General features: G+C 46.9%; 5 protein-coding genes across 5 annotated transcripts; 2 read left to right on the forward strand and 3 right to left on the reverse strand.

Moving 5' to 3' along the window:
• The first annotated feature begins 2,444 nt into the window (after positions 1 to 2,444).
• On the forward strand, positions 2,445 to 6,308 carry GGS22DRAFT_163638 (WD40 repeat-like protein). The gene is made up of 3 exons (XM_047961398.1): positions 2,445 to 3,140; positions 3,290 to 3,744; positions 3,820 to 6,308. The coding sequence occupies exons 1-3, from the start codon at positions 2,963 to 2,965 to the stop codon at positions 6,133 to 6,135; spliced, it is 2,949 nt and encodes a 982-aa protein (XP_047819240.1). The 5' UTR covers positions 2,445 to 2,962; the 3' UTR covers positions 6,136 to 6,308.
• On the reverse strand, positions 6,274 to 7,544 carry GGS22DRAFT_143326 (uncharacterized protein). The gene has a single exon (XM_047958794.1). It carries the CDS (start codon positions 7,048 to 7,050, stop codon positions 6,412 to 6,414), a length of 639 nt encoding a protein of 212 aa, XP_047819241.1. The 5' UTR covers positions 7,051 to 7,544; the 3' UTR covers positions 6,274 to 6,411.
• Positions 7,545 to 11,950: 4,406 nt separating this feature from the next.
• Positions 11,951 to 12,568, forward strand: GGS22DRAFT_163644 (uncharacterized protein). Its single transcript, XM_047961399.1, has 2 exons — positions 11,951 to 12,283; positions 12,345 to 12,568. Exons 1-2 carry the CDS (start codon positions 12,068 to 12,070, stop codon positions 12,387 to 12,389), a joined length of 261 nt encoding a protein of 86 aa, XP_047819242.1. The 5' UTR covers positions 11,951 to 12,067; the 3' UTR covers positions 12,390 to 12,568.
• Positions 12,569 to 13,495: 927 nt separating this feature from the next.
• Positions 13,496 to 15,569, reverse strand: GGS22DRAFT_179907 (HET-domain-containing protein; the record flags this gene model as incomplete). The annotated part of the gene is made up of 2 exons (XM_047963719.1): positions 13,496 to 15,213; positions 15,269 to 15,569. 2 exons carry the CDS (start codon positions 15,567 to 15,569, stop codon positions 13,496 to 13,498), a joined length of 2,019 nt encoding a protein of 672 aa, XP_047819243.1.
• Positions 15,570 to 15,777: 208 nt separating this feature from the next.
• On the reverse strand, positions 15,778 to 17,263 carry GGS22DRAFT_163647 (uncharacterized protein). The gene has a single exon (XM_047961400.1). The coding sequence runs from the start codon at positions 16,691 to 16,693 to the stop codon at positions 16,463 to 16,465; it is 231 nt and encodes a 76-aa protein (XP_047819244.1). The 5' UTR covers positions 16,694 to 17,263; the 3' UTR covers positions 15,778 to 16,462.
• Positions 17,264 to 17,977: the final 714 nt, after the last annotated feature.

Consider the following 17,977-nt stretch of genomic DNA (forward strand, 5'->3'; position numbering starts at 1 on the left):
AGGTATTTATCGTGCAAATCTCATCTTGCAAAGAACACACACTATGCACATGCCTACTGGGTACTATTAGAGACTCAGTATCGACAAAATCGAATACACCGCCAGTGCTGCAATCCCAGCTTGTGCCTGGAGATTATTGAATCGTACCTAGGCGCCTAAAGAAGTATCCACATACGGCATTAAGAGGTACCTATGCTGTACGGAGGCATTTTGGGCACCTAACCTACACCTAACCTACTTAGGTACTTGAGGTGCGGTAAAGCAACGATGTCTACCTCTATACCAAACCATAGGGACTTTTATGTCACCGAAGGGGGACTTGAACAAGCTCCCGCAATTGGGCATTAATCGTGATAGACTTTGATTGTTTCAAATTAGCGAACCCCCGTTGCTATTCCTGAAGGGGTTAAATCCCGTTGCACTGAGCAAGAAAACCTACCACGATCGACAAGCCTTTCCCGTGCTTTGCCTAGGCTCCTAGGGTCGATATCGTTGACAAACGACGGTGGATGTATTAGTGGTTATGCTATGCGTCCCCCACTAACGTTATAGGGAACCTCCAGGGCCACCTCGAAGAAGTATGCTTACTAGTATCCAACCTGTATCTGATACGTATATCCTACATACAAAAGGATCGACTTTGGCTTACGATGCTAGACTGCAAGCTCAGTAAGTAAAGGAAACAAAAAAAACGATGACGAACCGGTGGGCTGGACATCCCCAGGTATGTACGAAGCCTCACTGCAAGCAATCCTTAAAATATACCATAATTACATCAACTTGCGTAAATGCGACACGGGAATAGTGGTGCGGGTAGTATTTGTATTGTCTCTAACTCGCTTCAGCATTCACTTTTTCTTGGCTCCTCCTTACACAATGCAGTCAGCCATACGGGCACTCCACATAACAGGTCGGTCCATTTCCAACTCAATGTAGAGATTTTATAAAAGCACTAGATAAGTATACATATTTAGAAGATACTAGCTGTCGATATTCAAAAAAGTGCAAATGCTCTTGTAAGAAAATCGCGTCAAATTTCGAAAATGAATATGTCCCTTCGTCAGCATTAAAAAGGGGGTAGGGATCCTGATGAGCACATCACGATTCACCAGGCGGGGAGCTCGAATCCTGCAAGGCATATGGAGTGATCAGGGTGTGATGGAATTCTCCATGCATGATAGCCGCGAAGAGATAAGGTAGCGTAAGGATTAAGGACATAAAATATGGGACGACTCCTAAACTGGTCGGATATCGAAGTTCTGCGATGCTTCTATGCATGCTTCTCTCGACTTATTCAACATCACATGCTGAACTAGTTTCTATCTTGCATTCTTTAAAGGCTCTTATAACGTTATCTCTAACTACCTATTAATAACATGGTTAGGTAGTAACTATGTACTATTGTTAAAATAGTCTACCGAGGCTGTACTGATAATGGTTTCTTAGCTGAATGAACTCGGTCCTAAGCTTCATATTATATGATCACCTTTCTATAGCACGTATGAGGAAACTTGCATAAGGGAAGGTATTGTGAGGGTTAGTACTAATTATCTGACCCCAATGAGGGAGGTTATAGTATATAAAGGTTAGCCTATCGGGATAAACCGAGCTGCCGTTTTAGATCTCTAGTCGTTAGATATATCATTTATCAACCTGCTATATATACCGTACCTAGTAGTTGGTGCACTGGTGCGCCTATATACCGAACTGGCATATCCATCTCATCCATGTCATGATTCGTTTTCGCTCTAAACATGTCTTATTCTCCCCATCTCTTTGATACTTAGTGGTATCCATACCTAGCAAAATTTCTGTAAACATACGATGGAACGATCGACATTCGGCCGAGGGATGTGGATATGTACAACTGCTGGCGTTGGCTCTATTCAGCCTGTAGGCAGATGTATCGTCCACATTCGAGTTTATGGCCACAGGATGGAAATATTAGTGCTAAATATATGCCTTCCCACCTAGTACTATGTATAAGAATTGTCAGAGGTGTCATCCACAGATCTTCTTAGGTAGGTAATTGCTATGCTTGACTCGAGGTTATCTACATATGTACCTAGGTAATTACTTCAGTATTTCACAATAGAATATTTAGGAATATAAACCATATTATTCATTTTAGGTTTTACGTATAAAAATAAAATACCTAGTATTGTTCGTATGTAATTACCTAGGTATGGAATGGTTTGCGTTTTTACATGATGTCTTCGACGTACCTGCCTCCAGGCTAGGTCCCTACATGAAGGAACTGGAAGGAGTGACCCCTCACTAATCCTCTGATCCTGGCTTGCGTGGCACTGGGCAGCTGCTAGGTGGTGCCCCAGACTCTAGAACTTAATCAGTGGAGCCTGCCCTGTCAAACACCAATGGAGTCATCCATAACTTCCCGCTCAGGCCGTGGGTAGTCACATCAACTGTTCTGGTGCAACCTTGATCTTATTCTCTACCGCCCCAGTTCAAGGTTGCCCGGGTCTCTGACCAAATCTTCCTCAGATTTACGATTGTTACGATCACGAATCACCTAAGATAATTCTTTTGTTCATGTCTAATAACGTCAAATATTACTAATTGTTTTTCGTTGCCTGTTGCCGCATGGTATTTGAAATCGCATGGCAATTTTGGTCGGGGGGCAATACCCTACCATTCGTTTGGTCGCCTTATCTGCGACTCATATTTTGATACATCGCGACAGCCATCACAACCAATATTCGGCCAAGTCTGGCGCAGCGCGCTGTCCGCTGTCTTACTAAGTACTAAGTTCATGCTCCATCGCCTGTTACCGGCTTGCCAGCCTGCCAGCCTGCCTAGGTGTCGACTCCCCCTGCACCTCATTAACCTAACCCACATCGAATAAGACGAATTGTTCGAACTCGCAAAGATCCCATACCCAACAATCAACGAAACATCCATCACTAATCACAAGGCACGAGCCGAGTCTACTTATAATAATCCGATGGATCCTTTCTCTCCTGCCCAAGAACCCGATGAGGGTTATTCCGAGCATCCCCTAAATCCCTCCGATCCGGCCAGCCTTGTCAACAATGGATCACTGACGGCAAAGCGATCACCTGCCGATATACCGGCATGGTTGTCGGCTCAATTACCCACACTGTCGGTGCACCAGAAGTCTCGTAAGTTAACCCATTTCGGTTCCAAACCGGATACTTCTCCGTATCCATAATTGGATTCAAGTCACCGTCGTCACCTTTATTTTAATTTCCCTTCCGTCATGCCACACTGTTTACTTTCTTTCGCTGATGTGACCACTTAAAACCCGCAGGTCTGGCTATGCTCATCTTGAACGAACTACCAACTACCGTCATTGCAGATATCGTCATGAACGAGTTAAACCCCCGCCTCTATATCAATTTCGTCGAACGACTACCTCCCGAGATATGTCTCAAGATCTTGGGCTATTTGGACCCCGTGTCCCTAATCTACGTCGCTATGTCCTGTCGGGGTTGGTATGACCTGGCCATAGATCGCAAGTTATGGGAACGATTGTTTTACCTCGAGGGGTGGAAGGCTATACCATCCGAGATTATCGCCGCCGAGCAACGCATGAATGAAAACCTTTCCTCTCAAATATCCTCCCAGAAAGCTCAATCGTTCGAAGACGGTCACGTCAATAAAAAACGAGCCATTTCCGACTCGACGCCCCAAGACGACGAAGATTACGAGATGGTAGATGCCGATGCGTCTGTAGGACAGGAACCCGCAACAAATGTGTTTAATGTGAGTACTTCCTACTCTCATAAGCAGGGGGGTACGCGTATTGGAAAAACAAACGTGTCTAATATATATGTACAGAGCGCATTCTCTGTTCGTCGGCCGGGAGAGAGCGGTTCATCTTTCCAAAGTAATACTAGTGTCACCCAACATATGGGTAATCTAATGATGAAATCGCCTAGCCCTATGCCGGATTTCGGAGGACAACCTACTTCGCAGGTGACTAAAGGTAAAGGAAAAGCGACTGTTGAGTCCCTAGAACTTTCACGCCCGTTCTTTGAGGTGCCTGCCGGGTTGCCTAGCCTACCTAAGTCGACGCTTTGGATTTATGATACTAGAGACCGTCGGTACAAGATAAACTGGAAATACATGTATACGATGAGGCGAAGATTGGAGCGTAATTGGGATCGTGGCCGATTCGCCAACTTCCAATTGCCTCACCCGGATCACTTAGACGAGGGGCATAACGAATGCATTTACAGCCTCCAGTACAATTCCGACTATCTTGTTAGTGGTAGTCGAGATCGCACGCTACGGATTTGGAATCTACGCACACGCCGCCTCATACGACGGCCTCTCGGCGGCCACCAAGGCTCAGTCCTCTGCTTACAATTCGACTCGGATCCTGATGAGGATCTCATTGTCTCTGGAAGCAGCGACTCAGATGTTATCCTATGGAAATTTTCGACAGGTGAAATCATACAGCGACTTCGAAAGGCTCACAGGGAATCTGTTCTAAATGTCAAATTTGATAAGCGAATCCTCGTCACATGTTCTAAGGACAAGACTATCAAGATTTTCAACCGTGTTCCATTAAGACCCGGCGACTTAGGCTATGGCAGTTCCCAGGGCGTTAGTCCCGTGCCTATAAACTTGAGGAATTACGGGTTCGATGATTCCCCATTAAACCAAGCCGCCATTAAACAGCCGTATACCATGATTGCTTGCCTTGAAGGGCATGGCGCTGCCGTAAACGCTGTCCAGATCTGCGACCGCGAAATCGTCTCAGCAAGTGGTGACAGGCATATCAAAGTTTGGGATTGGCCCAATCAGATATGCCAGCGAACGTTCCTCGGGCATAATAAGGGTATTGCCTGCGTTCAGTACGATGGGAGACGCATAGTAAGTGGGAGTAGCGATAATGAAGTCAAGGTCTTTGACCGGGAAACGGGTCTTGAAGTTGCAAGCCTTCGGGGACATACCAACCTAGTTCGAACGGTACAGGCTGGGTTTGGTGATCTCCCTTATAGTGTAGAGCAAGATCGGCTAGATGCGAGAGCTGTTGATCAAGCGTACTTTAAGGCCTTAAACGCTGGTGATCTCCAAGACATGCAGTCGTTGAGACGACGGCCCCACAACGCGGGAAGCCGTCGGCCTGAGGATATCACGGCGTATGGAGCTAAGCTGCCTCCTGGCGGCGGTGGTGGCCCATACGGGCGAATAGTCTCCGGTTCTTATGACCAGAGCATCATAATCTGGCGACGAGATCGGGAGGGGGTGTGGAGGAATGCACACACACTTCGACAGGAAGAAGGCGCTGCTGCTGCTCTCAGACAATGTTCTAGTTCATCCTCGAGAGCGACTGCGCCATCAACGTCAAATCGTAATCTACCGACACCTCCTGCAGGCGCGCCGTCAGCACTTCCACAGACACACCCAAACTACACCCACATCGAGCATCCTATCATCGCCACCATCACTCCTCAAACTACTTCGTCCTACACCCAGATGATCGATAATTGTGTGCCACAAGGCCCGGCAGCTCTTGAACAGGCATTGGCAGCTTACCCGACGATGTTGACGTACCAACACCACATCCAGGCAGCCATCGAACGTGAAACAAACGCACTTGTGCGCTCACAGCTAAGGCAAGTTGTGAATACGGCTCTGGTCCGAGCGCAGATTGCGCAGAACCGTGCGAGAGAATCTATACAACGCGCGCTATCAGCAACATCCGGCGCTGGTGAGGCGTCGACATCGCAGCCAGGTCATCCCTCGACCCGACAGGCTGACCAGCCTACATCGCCGAGACAGTTGACTACTGCTGTCGCTAGTTCTGCTACTGTCTCGGCGGGTCATGGTATTGCTGGTAGCGGCGGTGGCCCGCCTCCTACGATCGCCAACATAACTACTCCACATGTCCAACAGCACAACCAACAAGCACAGTCGCAGCCACAGGTTGCAGCACCTCAGCCGCAAGCCCAGGCTCAGGGGCAGCAGCAGCAGCATCCTCATATCGCCCAAGCTGATACAAGCCCAGCACGGATCTTTAAATTACAATTCGACGCGCGACGGATTATTTGCTGTAGTCAGACAAGTACCATTGTGGGTTGGGACTTCTGTAATGGAGATCCAGAGCTCGAAGAGGCGGCCGTCTTTTTTGGGACAGTGGAATAGGGACTTTCTTGTGTTACGTCACTTCTATTAAACGTACTTTGTCAAGAGTTTGTACCGACGACCGCGGACATATACGACGCGAATGTGCTAAAGCCGGTCGTGGCAACTGTGAAATAGCATGTTGGAACTACGGTAACTAAAATAGAGTATAATAAATGATGATGATCCAATATCCAGACCCTGCTAAACCTGTGTCACCAACTCCCGCAACTCCTTTCCTTAGAATAATATTTGCATTTTACTTAAGTAGTTACTTCGTACGTACTCCTCGTATCATCACCGCGCTGCCTCCTGCACCTTGGAATTTGCCTCCGGCGGCTCGTCGATGAAATCAGGGACCTCGTCTCTCATGAAATCAGGCACACCACCAGCCTCCATACCCCCCTCCATCTCCATCTCGGCGCCTAGCAGCTCCAGCTCGGCATCGAGCTCGGCCTCGTCCACATCTTCGGGTACCTCGTAGCCACGACTCAAAGTCTCGTTGATCTCGTTACCGACGTCCATCAGATCCGCCATCTCATCCTGCATGCGCTCGATCTTGTCCAAATCCACCTTGCCGTACTGCTTCTTCAGCTCCTTCTGCGTCGTCTTCATCGCGTCCACCGTCGTCATCACGCCCGCTAGGTTGTCCTGCATCGTCTGCGCTTGCTCCATGTTCCACACTTGCGACTGCAGCTGGTCCCGCTGCGACTCGTATTGCTTGCGGCGCTGCAGCACTTTTAGCGCTTTGGATTTCAACGCGTTTTTGCCCGGCCCGTCGCGCATTTTTGACATTTTGGATTGGTAGGTCCCGAGCTCGGCGTTGAGACTGGCGATTTTTACGTCGAAGGAGGATATTCGCCCGTCGAGGTTCGTGATTGCGGTGTTGAGCGTGGGTTTGGGCGCCTTGGGCGCGCTGCCGAAGAGGCGGTTCATGGTGGGGGTGCAGGAGATGTGGTTTGGGTTTGGGTTTGGTTTGGTTGTTACGGATAGGAAAGGCGGGCGCGCGGATGATTAATAGGATACTGATGAGAGATGTATTCGTTTCAAGAATTTATGGTTCTGGTTAGAGTGTTACGCGTCGGTAGGGATATACGCTCTTGTCGTCGTAGGCAACTAGATACTAGAATGGCAATCGTAAAGCGGGATGTTCTTGTCTGCTGGCTTGGGTGATAATTGGATGTGCTGTTGGTGGGGCAGCAAGCAATGACGTCTCTTGGCGCTGGCAGCTGCTGCCCAGCTGATAGTTCCTTATGTCAGCTAAGAGCCATAACTTTATCCTAACTTCGAAATGCCAAAGTTTCAATCGCTAACTTCACAACTACCGAATATCACACACTCTTCTCGACTCGTACAGAAGGCCTTTTATCCTTCCGATACCTTTTCCCATGTTTAGTAATCAATTATTATCGTTCATCATTCCTAGATACTCATATATTGCCCTATACAATATACAACAAGATCATCTTCATCGCCCCACTTACGAACTTTCGTAGCTACTATGTGTTTGCTAATGGTGGTCGGGATGGATTGAGTGATTAAGTTCATGGAGTGAAATACATTCACATCTATGAATATAGAGGGAACTAATTGATAAATAAATATAGGCTAGGCTGTTTAATTTACACCTCGAGGGATTCTATGTTTCCAAGGTTGCGAAAAGAATCCCTAAACGCAGTCTAGGTCCGATGCCTTGCAGCTTCAAATACCTCACCCCTCAGCACTACTTTATCAATCGGAAATCGATGATAAGCAAACACACCCCTTCAGCTATACCGCAGTATGATGACTTGATGCGATGGGAGAGGAGCGGGGGGCAATATTGGGCTTACGTCAAAACCACTTTGTTGACCACCATCGATTCATGGTCGGATCCTTCCGTCCGGCTGTACTGAAACCTATTCTCGGCCGAAATATCTGACTGTATGGAATTACAGATGATATCCGAGCTTCTAGCTAAAGAGGATATGGAGAATGTTATAGGAGTCTGGTCGCTTGGTCGATACTATGCGGTCGGAGTAAAAGCGACTACGTGGACAAGATGTCTTGGGTCAATTTTCGAAGACTGACAATTACGATCGACATACAAAGCATACACATAGAAGAAAACCTTTTATGTAATGATTCAAATGATGGAAGAGAGGTAAGTTCTGCTATTTCACCCCGAACGTTGTCACCAAATAAAACAGACAGGCCTACTCAATGGCTGCTGAGCTCTGATGGTGGATACTTAATGTGAAATATAACGGATTGAAGAGATAGTTTCCTGGGAAATCGAGTGCGGGCTCGATGGAGGGATGAAGCAGAACCCACGATATTTTTCCACCTTCTAGGACGCCATGGATTCATTACCAACCCCGCCTCCCCAATCTCACTTTGGAAACAACACGCATAGTCAGCCCGCCGGAGAAAAATGGCCGCCGGAAAGCCATCTTTCCGTCCAGATATTAAGTTGTCTGAGGCGATTCAGCTTCTTAGAGGTTCCGGCAGCCCTTCGAGACGCTAGTTGAATGAGGGATTAGGAATAAGAATATGATTGGGCGGGCAGGACGGGACGGCAACCGACTAGACATTCGCAACCTGGGGAAAGAATGGAACGCTCATTCATAGGTAGGCTGGTAGGTAGGTATTCAGCATTTCATCCTGTTTTTCCGCGGCAAATGGTCTATCACTATATCTCTTACTCGCCCTAATGCTAAAACGAGAAGGTTAGCATATGCAGAGTATGCAATAGGAAGTGAGATGCTTCGCATTGCTCGCATTCCATGGAGATAAAATGGGGCTGAATCTAATGATGACTTAGTTCCAAGTTCTGGAAATTGACAAGTCGATTGCTGACTGCCATCCCATGATGCGGGAAGCTGCGCAAGTCAATTGCCCTTAGTTGCTTGTCGCGGTGAAGCGATCGCATCGTATGGATCTATTCCCATTGGTTGTATGTAAATGTAAGCATTCTCATCGAATTCCAGAAGATGCAGAAATTGCATGGCAATATTTCTTTTTGGGAACCGGTGAAACTCGCTACCAGAGACAGTTTTTGTTAAAGAGAAATGTTGTAATTTCGACGAAAAATGGCAACATCTCGACTACCGACCTAGCAGTCGCATATGCTAACATGGTCCTGATTAACGCCAAAATCCACAACCCAGAATGACCTTTGCAGGATTTTGAAATTTTGAATTATAAATTGCAGCAGTCAATTTACTTTTCGGAGAAAGTCGATGGCCTAGACCTGTCCTACATAAGCCATTTCCCGGGGGTTCTTCAAACGTAAACGTGGCGTCCGTATCGTAGCTTGCTTTTGGTACGCAGAAACCCCCAGAAACCCAACACAGCTTATTACGTCCTACCGGTCATGCAAGTTTAAAGCACCCTTTCATCTAGGCGTTTCTCGTTCGCCGGTCAGATGCATATCATAACATCTTCCAATAACATGCAGGTCCAAGCCCTCGTGTTGTGACATTTGACTAATAGTCTAGATTATCGTGGCCTGCTAGAAATATTGAGGGGTCGGGAACCTACAGCAATCAACTACTCGGCGAGCTGATAATGCCTGTCAATATACAAGTATGAATGCCAACCCTGCCTTAGGCACCTACTCACGAGGAGTGCATCCAGGTAAGGACCCGATTAATAGTACTCCGCGGTCATGCACGTTTCTGCAGGTCGACTTTTGGCTCTCAACTTTTCTTTTCGAGTATAATTTCCAAATTCGTAATAGAAACCTAGATCCTTGAACCGATTCTATCGAGCCGCATCGTCGGCTCCGGCTGTATGGGCCATGTGCGAAGGAGATGGTCTCCTAATAGGGGGTAACCTTACCCCTATCTCCAACAAAAACCTGATATTTCAACTTGGTTCCACAACACCAACACTGTTCGCCAAGTCTGAATTTCCAATTGCCGCTACATCGTAACTCGTAACACAATCAAGATTAACTAGCATCAAGAGACATTCTGACTATGTGGCGTGTAGAAATGTGAAGCTTTTCTTGGTGAGTTTAGGGTGCCGCTAGCTCGCGCGGCAATTAAAAGTCGCCTTAATCGTATGATCTGAAACCTCTTCCCTCTAAACTAACTGAACTATGTAAGTAGGTAATCGGCAACGGTTCTTGCCATGTCCATGTCCACGTCCAAGTCCATCCTCGAATCGGAGTTATTGCGTTCTCGAAAGGATTTCAAGGCTGGCGGTAGTGAGGAGCTAATTGTTCGTTTCGGCCGATAAACCGGCTACTGGGCGTGGTTGAATGGTTTTGAGCCCTCTATCTTGGATATTGGCTGCTTACTATCAGCTGGCCTTCGCATCGAACATGCTTACTTGGGAATAGTATCATGGTAATGTATGGTGGATTACGCGGCGAGTATAGTCGCAGAGGTGCCGTCTCGGCATGTAATGTCTCATCCGGCATTTTGATTTGCCAGCTGAGTTAAAGCCCATGTCATATAATATCTAGATCTTTATGACAGCCCCGGATAGCCGTCCCAGATCTCAATGAAAGGTTATAGACTACTATTGGTTAGACTCGATCTCAAAACAATATCATGTGTTGTTATAGCAGGGTTCCTTACCGCCCCTAAACCTTCAAGAGTATAGACTCTGATATCCCGTGTTGAGCTGTCATCTTTATCCGGTATTTTGATCAGCTTTAGGATCGTGTCCGCGGCTCGAGATGCGATTTAGACAAGGATTCTCCTACACCGCCATGGAGCTGTTGATCTAGCTAGATTTAGTTATCTAAACTTGACAATGTGTTCCGCGTTTTGGAAGAGTGAGAGACTAAGAACTCATCGAAGCTTAGAAGTCATGGGGAATGATTAGTTGATTTACTCCATGAGGCTTACATGGGTTCGTTTAGTGACCGCGACCTTGTCGCCAATCATGAAAGCTAGAGTGTAAGGCTGGTTGCGCCGCTCCTATAACTTGCGTTGGAGACAGGTTCCCAAGAGCGGCTATGACGTTGTATTCATATACGGTGCAACCACACGGTGGTTAACTGCCTAGTGACGCTGTGCGAGTCGTCCCTATTTCTTGCAGGTCAACCATTTAAATTTTGCGCTTATAAACTGCAGCTGCTATAGTAATATGTCGTCCGACCGTTATTAAGCATGTCTCATCGGTAATTAGCTGCAGAATCTCTTTGCTATCTCTAGTAACTTTGTTCACCACAACGGCCGCCTTGTGTAAGGGACAGATCACTGCACTTTTCTGCCTCGATCACGACCGAGTCTCTGGGTCAAAAACGGGTATTCCCGCCCACGATAGGTCATTTATGCAGCCTATAATGTGGAGTTAGGCTACCGGCACTCCCGGGGACTTTTGTCGAATATGAAATGCATGTCTCTCGACCATGTGGCTTGAGCTTGAGTCTAGAATGTGGTTACACGGGGAGAGCTGAAGGATGTACTGGGGGCACGGTCCTGCTTATTGGATGCGAGATGCTTGTCAGCACTTACCAGCGGTGATTGGTTGCTTGGTTCAGACCTAGTTAAAGTAATTTGTACTGCAGTGGCTTGCATCGATCATCGAAACCTGAATTTTCTCCATGACTAAACATATGACCAGGGTCACACGGTGAAATGAAATGGCCCTGTCAAAGAGATTGTGGTGGCGATCGAGACGCCTTCGCGGGACATTTCGAATTAGCTTTCATTTCGATCGGACAGATCAGTGCGAGATCACATCCGACACGGAACGCCATCTTGGCTAAGGAAACTAGGAAGCATGCAGCATCATGTCCGAAAGCGCAAGACTGCGGGTTTATAGGTAGCCTTGTACAACGAGTAGTCCTCGTAACAGATATATAAAGGCCTTCGAACCTCCTCAAAGTCCAGAGTTAGAAACAGCATCGCAGATCAACAATCCTCAGTCTTCAGTCTTCGCAACAATCTTCAGCTCTCTACAAGCACTTCAGTCTCTCTCTACAAACGAGTCCAACCCTCTCACAACATTCAAAATGCAGTTCAGCACTATCACCACTCTCTTCACTCTGGCCGCTGTTGCCGTTGCCGCCCCCGCTGAGGTCGCAGCTCGCACTGGTGGAACTGGCTCATGCAGCAACTCGCAGCCGAACGAATACTGCTGCTCTGGCCTCAACCTTCTTGGCTGCACTCTTAACATCTTGGGCAACTCCTGCGGTGGAACTGCCTACTGCTGTGACTCCAGTGTCACCGTAAGTGAAATCACATCAACTATGATGGTTTCTGACAGCTAACGATCTTGTGTTATTATAGGGATCTGTCGTCGATATCAGCCTCCTCAACTGCGTCTCCCTCTAAATGCCTATCGCTACATGGTGTGAGCTTCGCGGAGAACTGAAGTAACTGGGGAATTGGTTTGAGGAAAACGATGGTTGAAGGATTGAGTGCTTGGATTTGCTTCTATTCCGATTTGAAATTTGTCATGGCCTTGATCACACTCGCTTAGCTTCGGAATACTAATCACATACGTGATTCAACTCTTTATCATCTTGATCAGTGAAACTTGTAATGCGTCGTGAATCTAAACTGCTCTATGGGGCTCGGAGTATGCTGACTAATTGAACTCCTCATCCCCTGAACATGCTTAACAAGGTAGTAAATAGGTAAACGAAACGCCTCCCATTCCTCTGGAGACTCGATATTGAAAATCCAAAGGTATGACTTCCCGGACACAACTTTCACTAAGATGAACACTAACAACACAAGCAAGTCTTTGAAGATTCATAAGACTCTTACGAAGGCTCTGTGCCTTTACCTCAAGCCGAGCCCGCTTATTATGTTGGTTCAGGGGCTCGAAGCCGATCTGTAATAGGCCTTCATCATTTAATTCAGTAACTACCTAGGTACCTATGTAAAGTGAGAATAGTCCTAGGAGTCGGTTCATGAAGTAACGCCAAATCACTTGATGATAAGCGCTGTCAACGAACGTCCACATTCAAACTATCGGTTGCTGACTAATACACAAAGATCTCTGGAAAGGGGCTGGGTTAAGTACCTAGTAGATACATAGGTATCAAGTAGGTAATAAAAATCAATCTTGAAGTATTGATTTCGTACCATTCTAAGTGTTGTAGCTAGGCACGTATCTTACCCCTATTTTCGATTTAGTGCGACGCTACCTAAGCTGAATGTTTAAAGTGGATTAGTCAAACTGTATTGCTGCACGTGATACCCCTCAGAGTCAACACACATGCTTATTCAGCCACGAAAATTTACGTAATATCTTACATAACTCTGATAAAATAATCCGGTAAAAGTGTAACCATGATTAACTAATCTATTGGGCATGTATACAGAATAAATATATTAAAAAAAGGTTACAAGGTATCCAAGTAACATAGGATCAATTCGTACGCTTATTAATTGAAATGCTAACCACATTCACGGATAAGCTCTGTCAACTCTTAGAGGATAGTAAGCTCCTCATCAAGGATGTAAGGCTCCCACGACTTCCACGTGCCCTTAAGGAACACAAAACACACCCTTTCCCAAGAAGTAGTCTCCGTTGGAGAGCGTCTAAGGAGAAGACATAACGCACGTTCCGCGGGATAGCCTTCCCAGAATGTGTCTACCAAAGCGACACATAGGAGCCGAGATTCAAGTTGAGCACCTGAAGTCAAGACATCCCAGTCACTTTGAACGTCTAACTCCAATACCGTAGGTAAAGGGGGAGGGTATCCTGGGGGCAGTTGCACCGGCATAACTGTAAGATAATTCACCCTATCACCCCTAATTTTCCAAGTCGCATCGCCCTCATCCCACAGATTCTGCGCTATCTCCTTCCTCATATTCTGCTGCCTCTCCTCCACATTGACCTGGACAACCTTACTCCTAACCTTAAGGTGCGCCGAAGCAACCTTTCCAAAATCGCCATCAGAACCATTGAAGAGACACTTCGCCTCTATAACTTCCCAGATAAACCGCGTCTCCCTCGAAAGCGGCACGAACCGTATCTTCCCCGACACCGAGGCCCACGACCACGACGGCGCGACGTACTCCGCCGTCCTACGACACGGACCCCTCGCTTCCCAGAGAATGCCGGTATTCAATTGCTTACGCCATATCCCCCCGAGGTAATCCTGCCGCGGCGCCGGCACCTTACTAGCCAACCCAGCCAGGGCAATCATCCTATCGCTCTCGAAACTCAGGCTCCTAGTTGTGTAATGCTCCACTAGTTGCTGCCATAGCCACGCCGGCGTCTTCCACGGCATCTTCTTCGCCTTCTCGGGCTTGACTAGGATGGAGAAGTTCGCTGTCGGATCGCCCATGTCGGGCGGTGTTGGAAGACCGCAGTCGCAGTTGGCGAGGGTGGGACACTTCCACTTCAGCTCTGTCTCGGTGAAGTGGATGCGCCGTCGCGAAAGGCATTCCTCTTGGAGGATCCACCCGCGCCCGGAGAGTTGGCTTGGGGTTTGGTCGGCTTGGCAGAAGAGCTCGTGGACTTCGGTTGCGAAGTTTGCGGTGTTGGGGTCTATTTGCGTCTGGACTATTACCCTGGCTGGGATTTCGGATTCTTCGGTTTTGAAGTCGAGAAATCGAAGTGATCGTATGGTTTTCCTGTCTTTTTCATTCTGGAAGAGGCCTTCGTCGCTGTGTGTCGCCCGGTCCGCGAAGATGGTAGCGAATGCGTTGGAATATACGTCGGCCATACGGCTCGCTTCAGTCTCCCAGTCCTTTTCATCGTTTTGGATTATGCAGATGGAGTCTATCCAGATGTACTGGATTCCCAAACCTCGAGCTACTTCGATGGCTTCGCGGAAGGTTTTTGGAAATTCTTCAAGGGGTATGCCCTTACAGTGAGTAGATACATTCTCCTTCAACGTCAGAAGCCTCTTGTGCGAGGATTTCGGGTCGCCCCATCGGTGACTTAGAGCTAAGTAGCGGGCCTTCTCCCCCTTTTGGGAGAGGTGCAAGAAAGGTTTCTTTCCATCAAGCCCAACATCGATAACCCGGGTTGGTAAGTTTCCAAGGCAAGAGGGGTTAGATTTGGGACAGTTTGGGTGATTGTTTCGACAATCCTCGATGCGGTCTTGGATTAATTGGATGTCCCTATCCTTCGTCCGCAACATCGGCGATTTCTTTAGAATAGGAAGCCACTCTAATGATGGAGGACAATATCCTTCTATGTGAACCTATTAACACACTTCCTTAGGTAAGATATGTATGTTTAAGCATACCTCCGTCTAAGGCCAGTGTTACAGACACATGATCCCATAGAGATCCCGTCGTGAATCTGGGTTTAGCTGGGCCTACTGCAAGGTTAAAGAAACCGTAGCCACCAATTGAATCCACGCGCTCTATCGTTGGGTCATTGAGGTCGAGTTTCTCCGACAGTGCAGTGTAAAGAAGGGTACATGTTGCGCAGTGCCTATCGGAGGCCTGTCGAAGGGCGGCTGTACTGCAGAATCCCGGTGGCACAATCAGAGTTGTACAGACTGAACACCGAGAATTTAGATAATTCTTGACCGTCACCCCCATGACTGTGTGTATACAAGTATTAGCGAAACAATATTAATTGCAATCTTCAACGAAGTTATCGTCAGACACTGGATACCGATGAAGCACTGTGGAATTAGTGGGGCGGAGCATCACGATTCACGCCTAACTCAGCAGTGCTGACTAGGCTGGATCGCTAATCGTTATATTAATAGAAGAGCCAATAGAATTCTCGACGGATGTCTAATTCCTTGCACATAGGTAGACCTACCTAAATAGGCCTTATACGATACTTCGTATAGTTTTGGTAGGATTAGACCCAAGTTTTAAAGTTGATGCATTCCTTAATCTATATGCTGTCGCCAGCTGTCAATAGTCTAGACTGTATATCTATCGATCTAATACCTAGTGTAGCGTTAGCCACATGGATTATTTATGGTTCATGAGCCGTCTTGATAATCATTCATGTTCTGACATGTTGTTTTCCCAGATACTTCCTTATCCGGCTAACAAATATTGCCAATCCTTATGTAATGGCATCTTTCTTTAACCTAGACTTCCAAACAGGTTTACTCCGGAGTAATCCTCTATCGCCGTGATGCTCTATCTCTAGAGCCTCTACACCAACTTCAAAGTGGCATACGTCGATTGGAACGAGTTTTCACTCGTTATTGTGTGAGTGGTAGGGTTCGGCTTGGTATCGAATTCGATACCCACGTATTGGGGATATGCTTTTAATCTAGCCCTGCGTGCATGATTGATGATGCTGCTGCCAACTAACTCTTCATGACTTCGTCCTGTAGATGTGGATATTCAGGTGAAGACAGTCTCGGGATCGGTCTGTCTTGCCGGGAGCTATGGCGACTCACAATCCTCGATGGGTAGTTTGGCGGTCTGGTTGTTGTTGTAATATGTTTGAATCTTCCACCTCCTCATCATGCATATTCTTTCTTTTCAGACATAGCTGGTACTAGCGGTCTCTCTTGCACATGGCCCTCTTCTAGTGTCGGCTCAAACCAGCGCTCCTTCCTATCAATCCGCCCACACATACGTGGACCACATTGAGCGAGAACGCAAACCAATGTTAAGACTACCACTGTAATAACACATCCGACTGCAAGACCGATAATCAGTTGATTCTTAAAGTCGCTACCGACTGCTGCCATTTTGATGTCTTCTAATGGAGAAACTTCGAAGATAGGGATTTGGGTTTTGAGTGAATGGGAGACGATGAGATGAGTTGTGAGTGGATATCGTAATTTGTTTGACGTCAACTTATGGTAAAACGATGATCAAATGTGATATTTTGAATATAAACAAAGTATGAAGTAGTAGAGTATGGGTTTAGTCAAGAATTACTACCAAGGTTAGAGTCGACTAGTTCCCCAGAAAATAAACAGTCATAGATGGTAGCTTATATATATGAGCCAGTCTCTTACGCCTCTTTTCTGCAGCCGCCGGGGCTTGAGTCCTATTGTTCGTGTTAAAATACATACCTATAAATCTGTTGGTCCTACACGTATTTAAGGCTGCCATCACCCAAAACGTCGCTACGATCAGGCCTCGCAAGGATTATATTCTGGGCAACAGGGGATAGCTTTGGTAGGGCTGGGCTGAGCTAGACTTGCGCTGACGGCGGGTCGCGGTAAGCGAAACGTGCGTTGGGATCTTCAATCTATGCCTAAATCTGATTGGTTCCGATTGACGCTTGTTGGTGGCATAGCCCTTCCTTTTCAGTGGTTAACAGCGTACGAAATACAGAGGATCTATAAATAACCAAATATTGAAGAACGACAAGCGCGCAAAAATTCGGAGTCCATTCTAACTCTCAATTATTCGAATGAGTACCGAGGTATGTTGATAGAATCTGCTATAACTCGTTGAAGAATGATGAGACAAACGGAATAGTTAGGACAGGGATTTGTCTCTCAACCAACGGACGCGTGTCTACATGTGTGGACTTTGTGTGGACTTTTGTGTCAACTCTTGCGAGAAACGAAACTCGATGGTTTGGGATCGCTGCTGTTTGACACCTACTGGCGATGGGGTCTCCAACCCGCAATAGTCATAGCAGTCGGATGATCCTCTTTTTGGTAGTTGGTAACTAGTTCCTAGTTGTTTGTCTCGCAGATAGTACTATACGTACTTCGTACCATTCTTTAACGTTGGCCGCCAATCATATCTTATTCGACAAATTAGTTGAAACGATTGTGGAATACACTTTTGGTGTTCGGTCGAATTCTTAAGCCCGCTGAAGTTGTAGGCGAGACGTACTCCACTACCTCCTCACTGAAACAACTTCTGCAACTGCCCTTCCGCCAAGGATCCTGTAGCGAAACGTGTCTGGCACTGGGTAGTTCATACCAAAAAGCATACGTACGCACTGTTCAAGCTATTCGATGACGAATTTGCTTGCCATCTTGCTCAATTTAATCGTAGCTTGAGTCCCA

Source organism: Annulohypoxylon maeteangense (genome assembly GCF_022496945.1).
Source record: "Annulohypoxylon maeteangense strain CBS 123835 unplaced genomic scaffold GGS22scaffold_8, whole genome shotgun sequence".
In the NCBI taxonomy this organism is placed as follows: Eukaryota; Fungi; Ascomycota; class Sordariomycetes; order Xylariales; family Hypoxylaceae; genus Annulohypoxylon; species Annulohypoxylon maeteangense.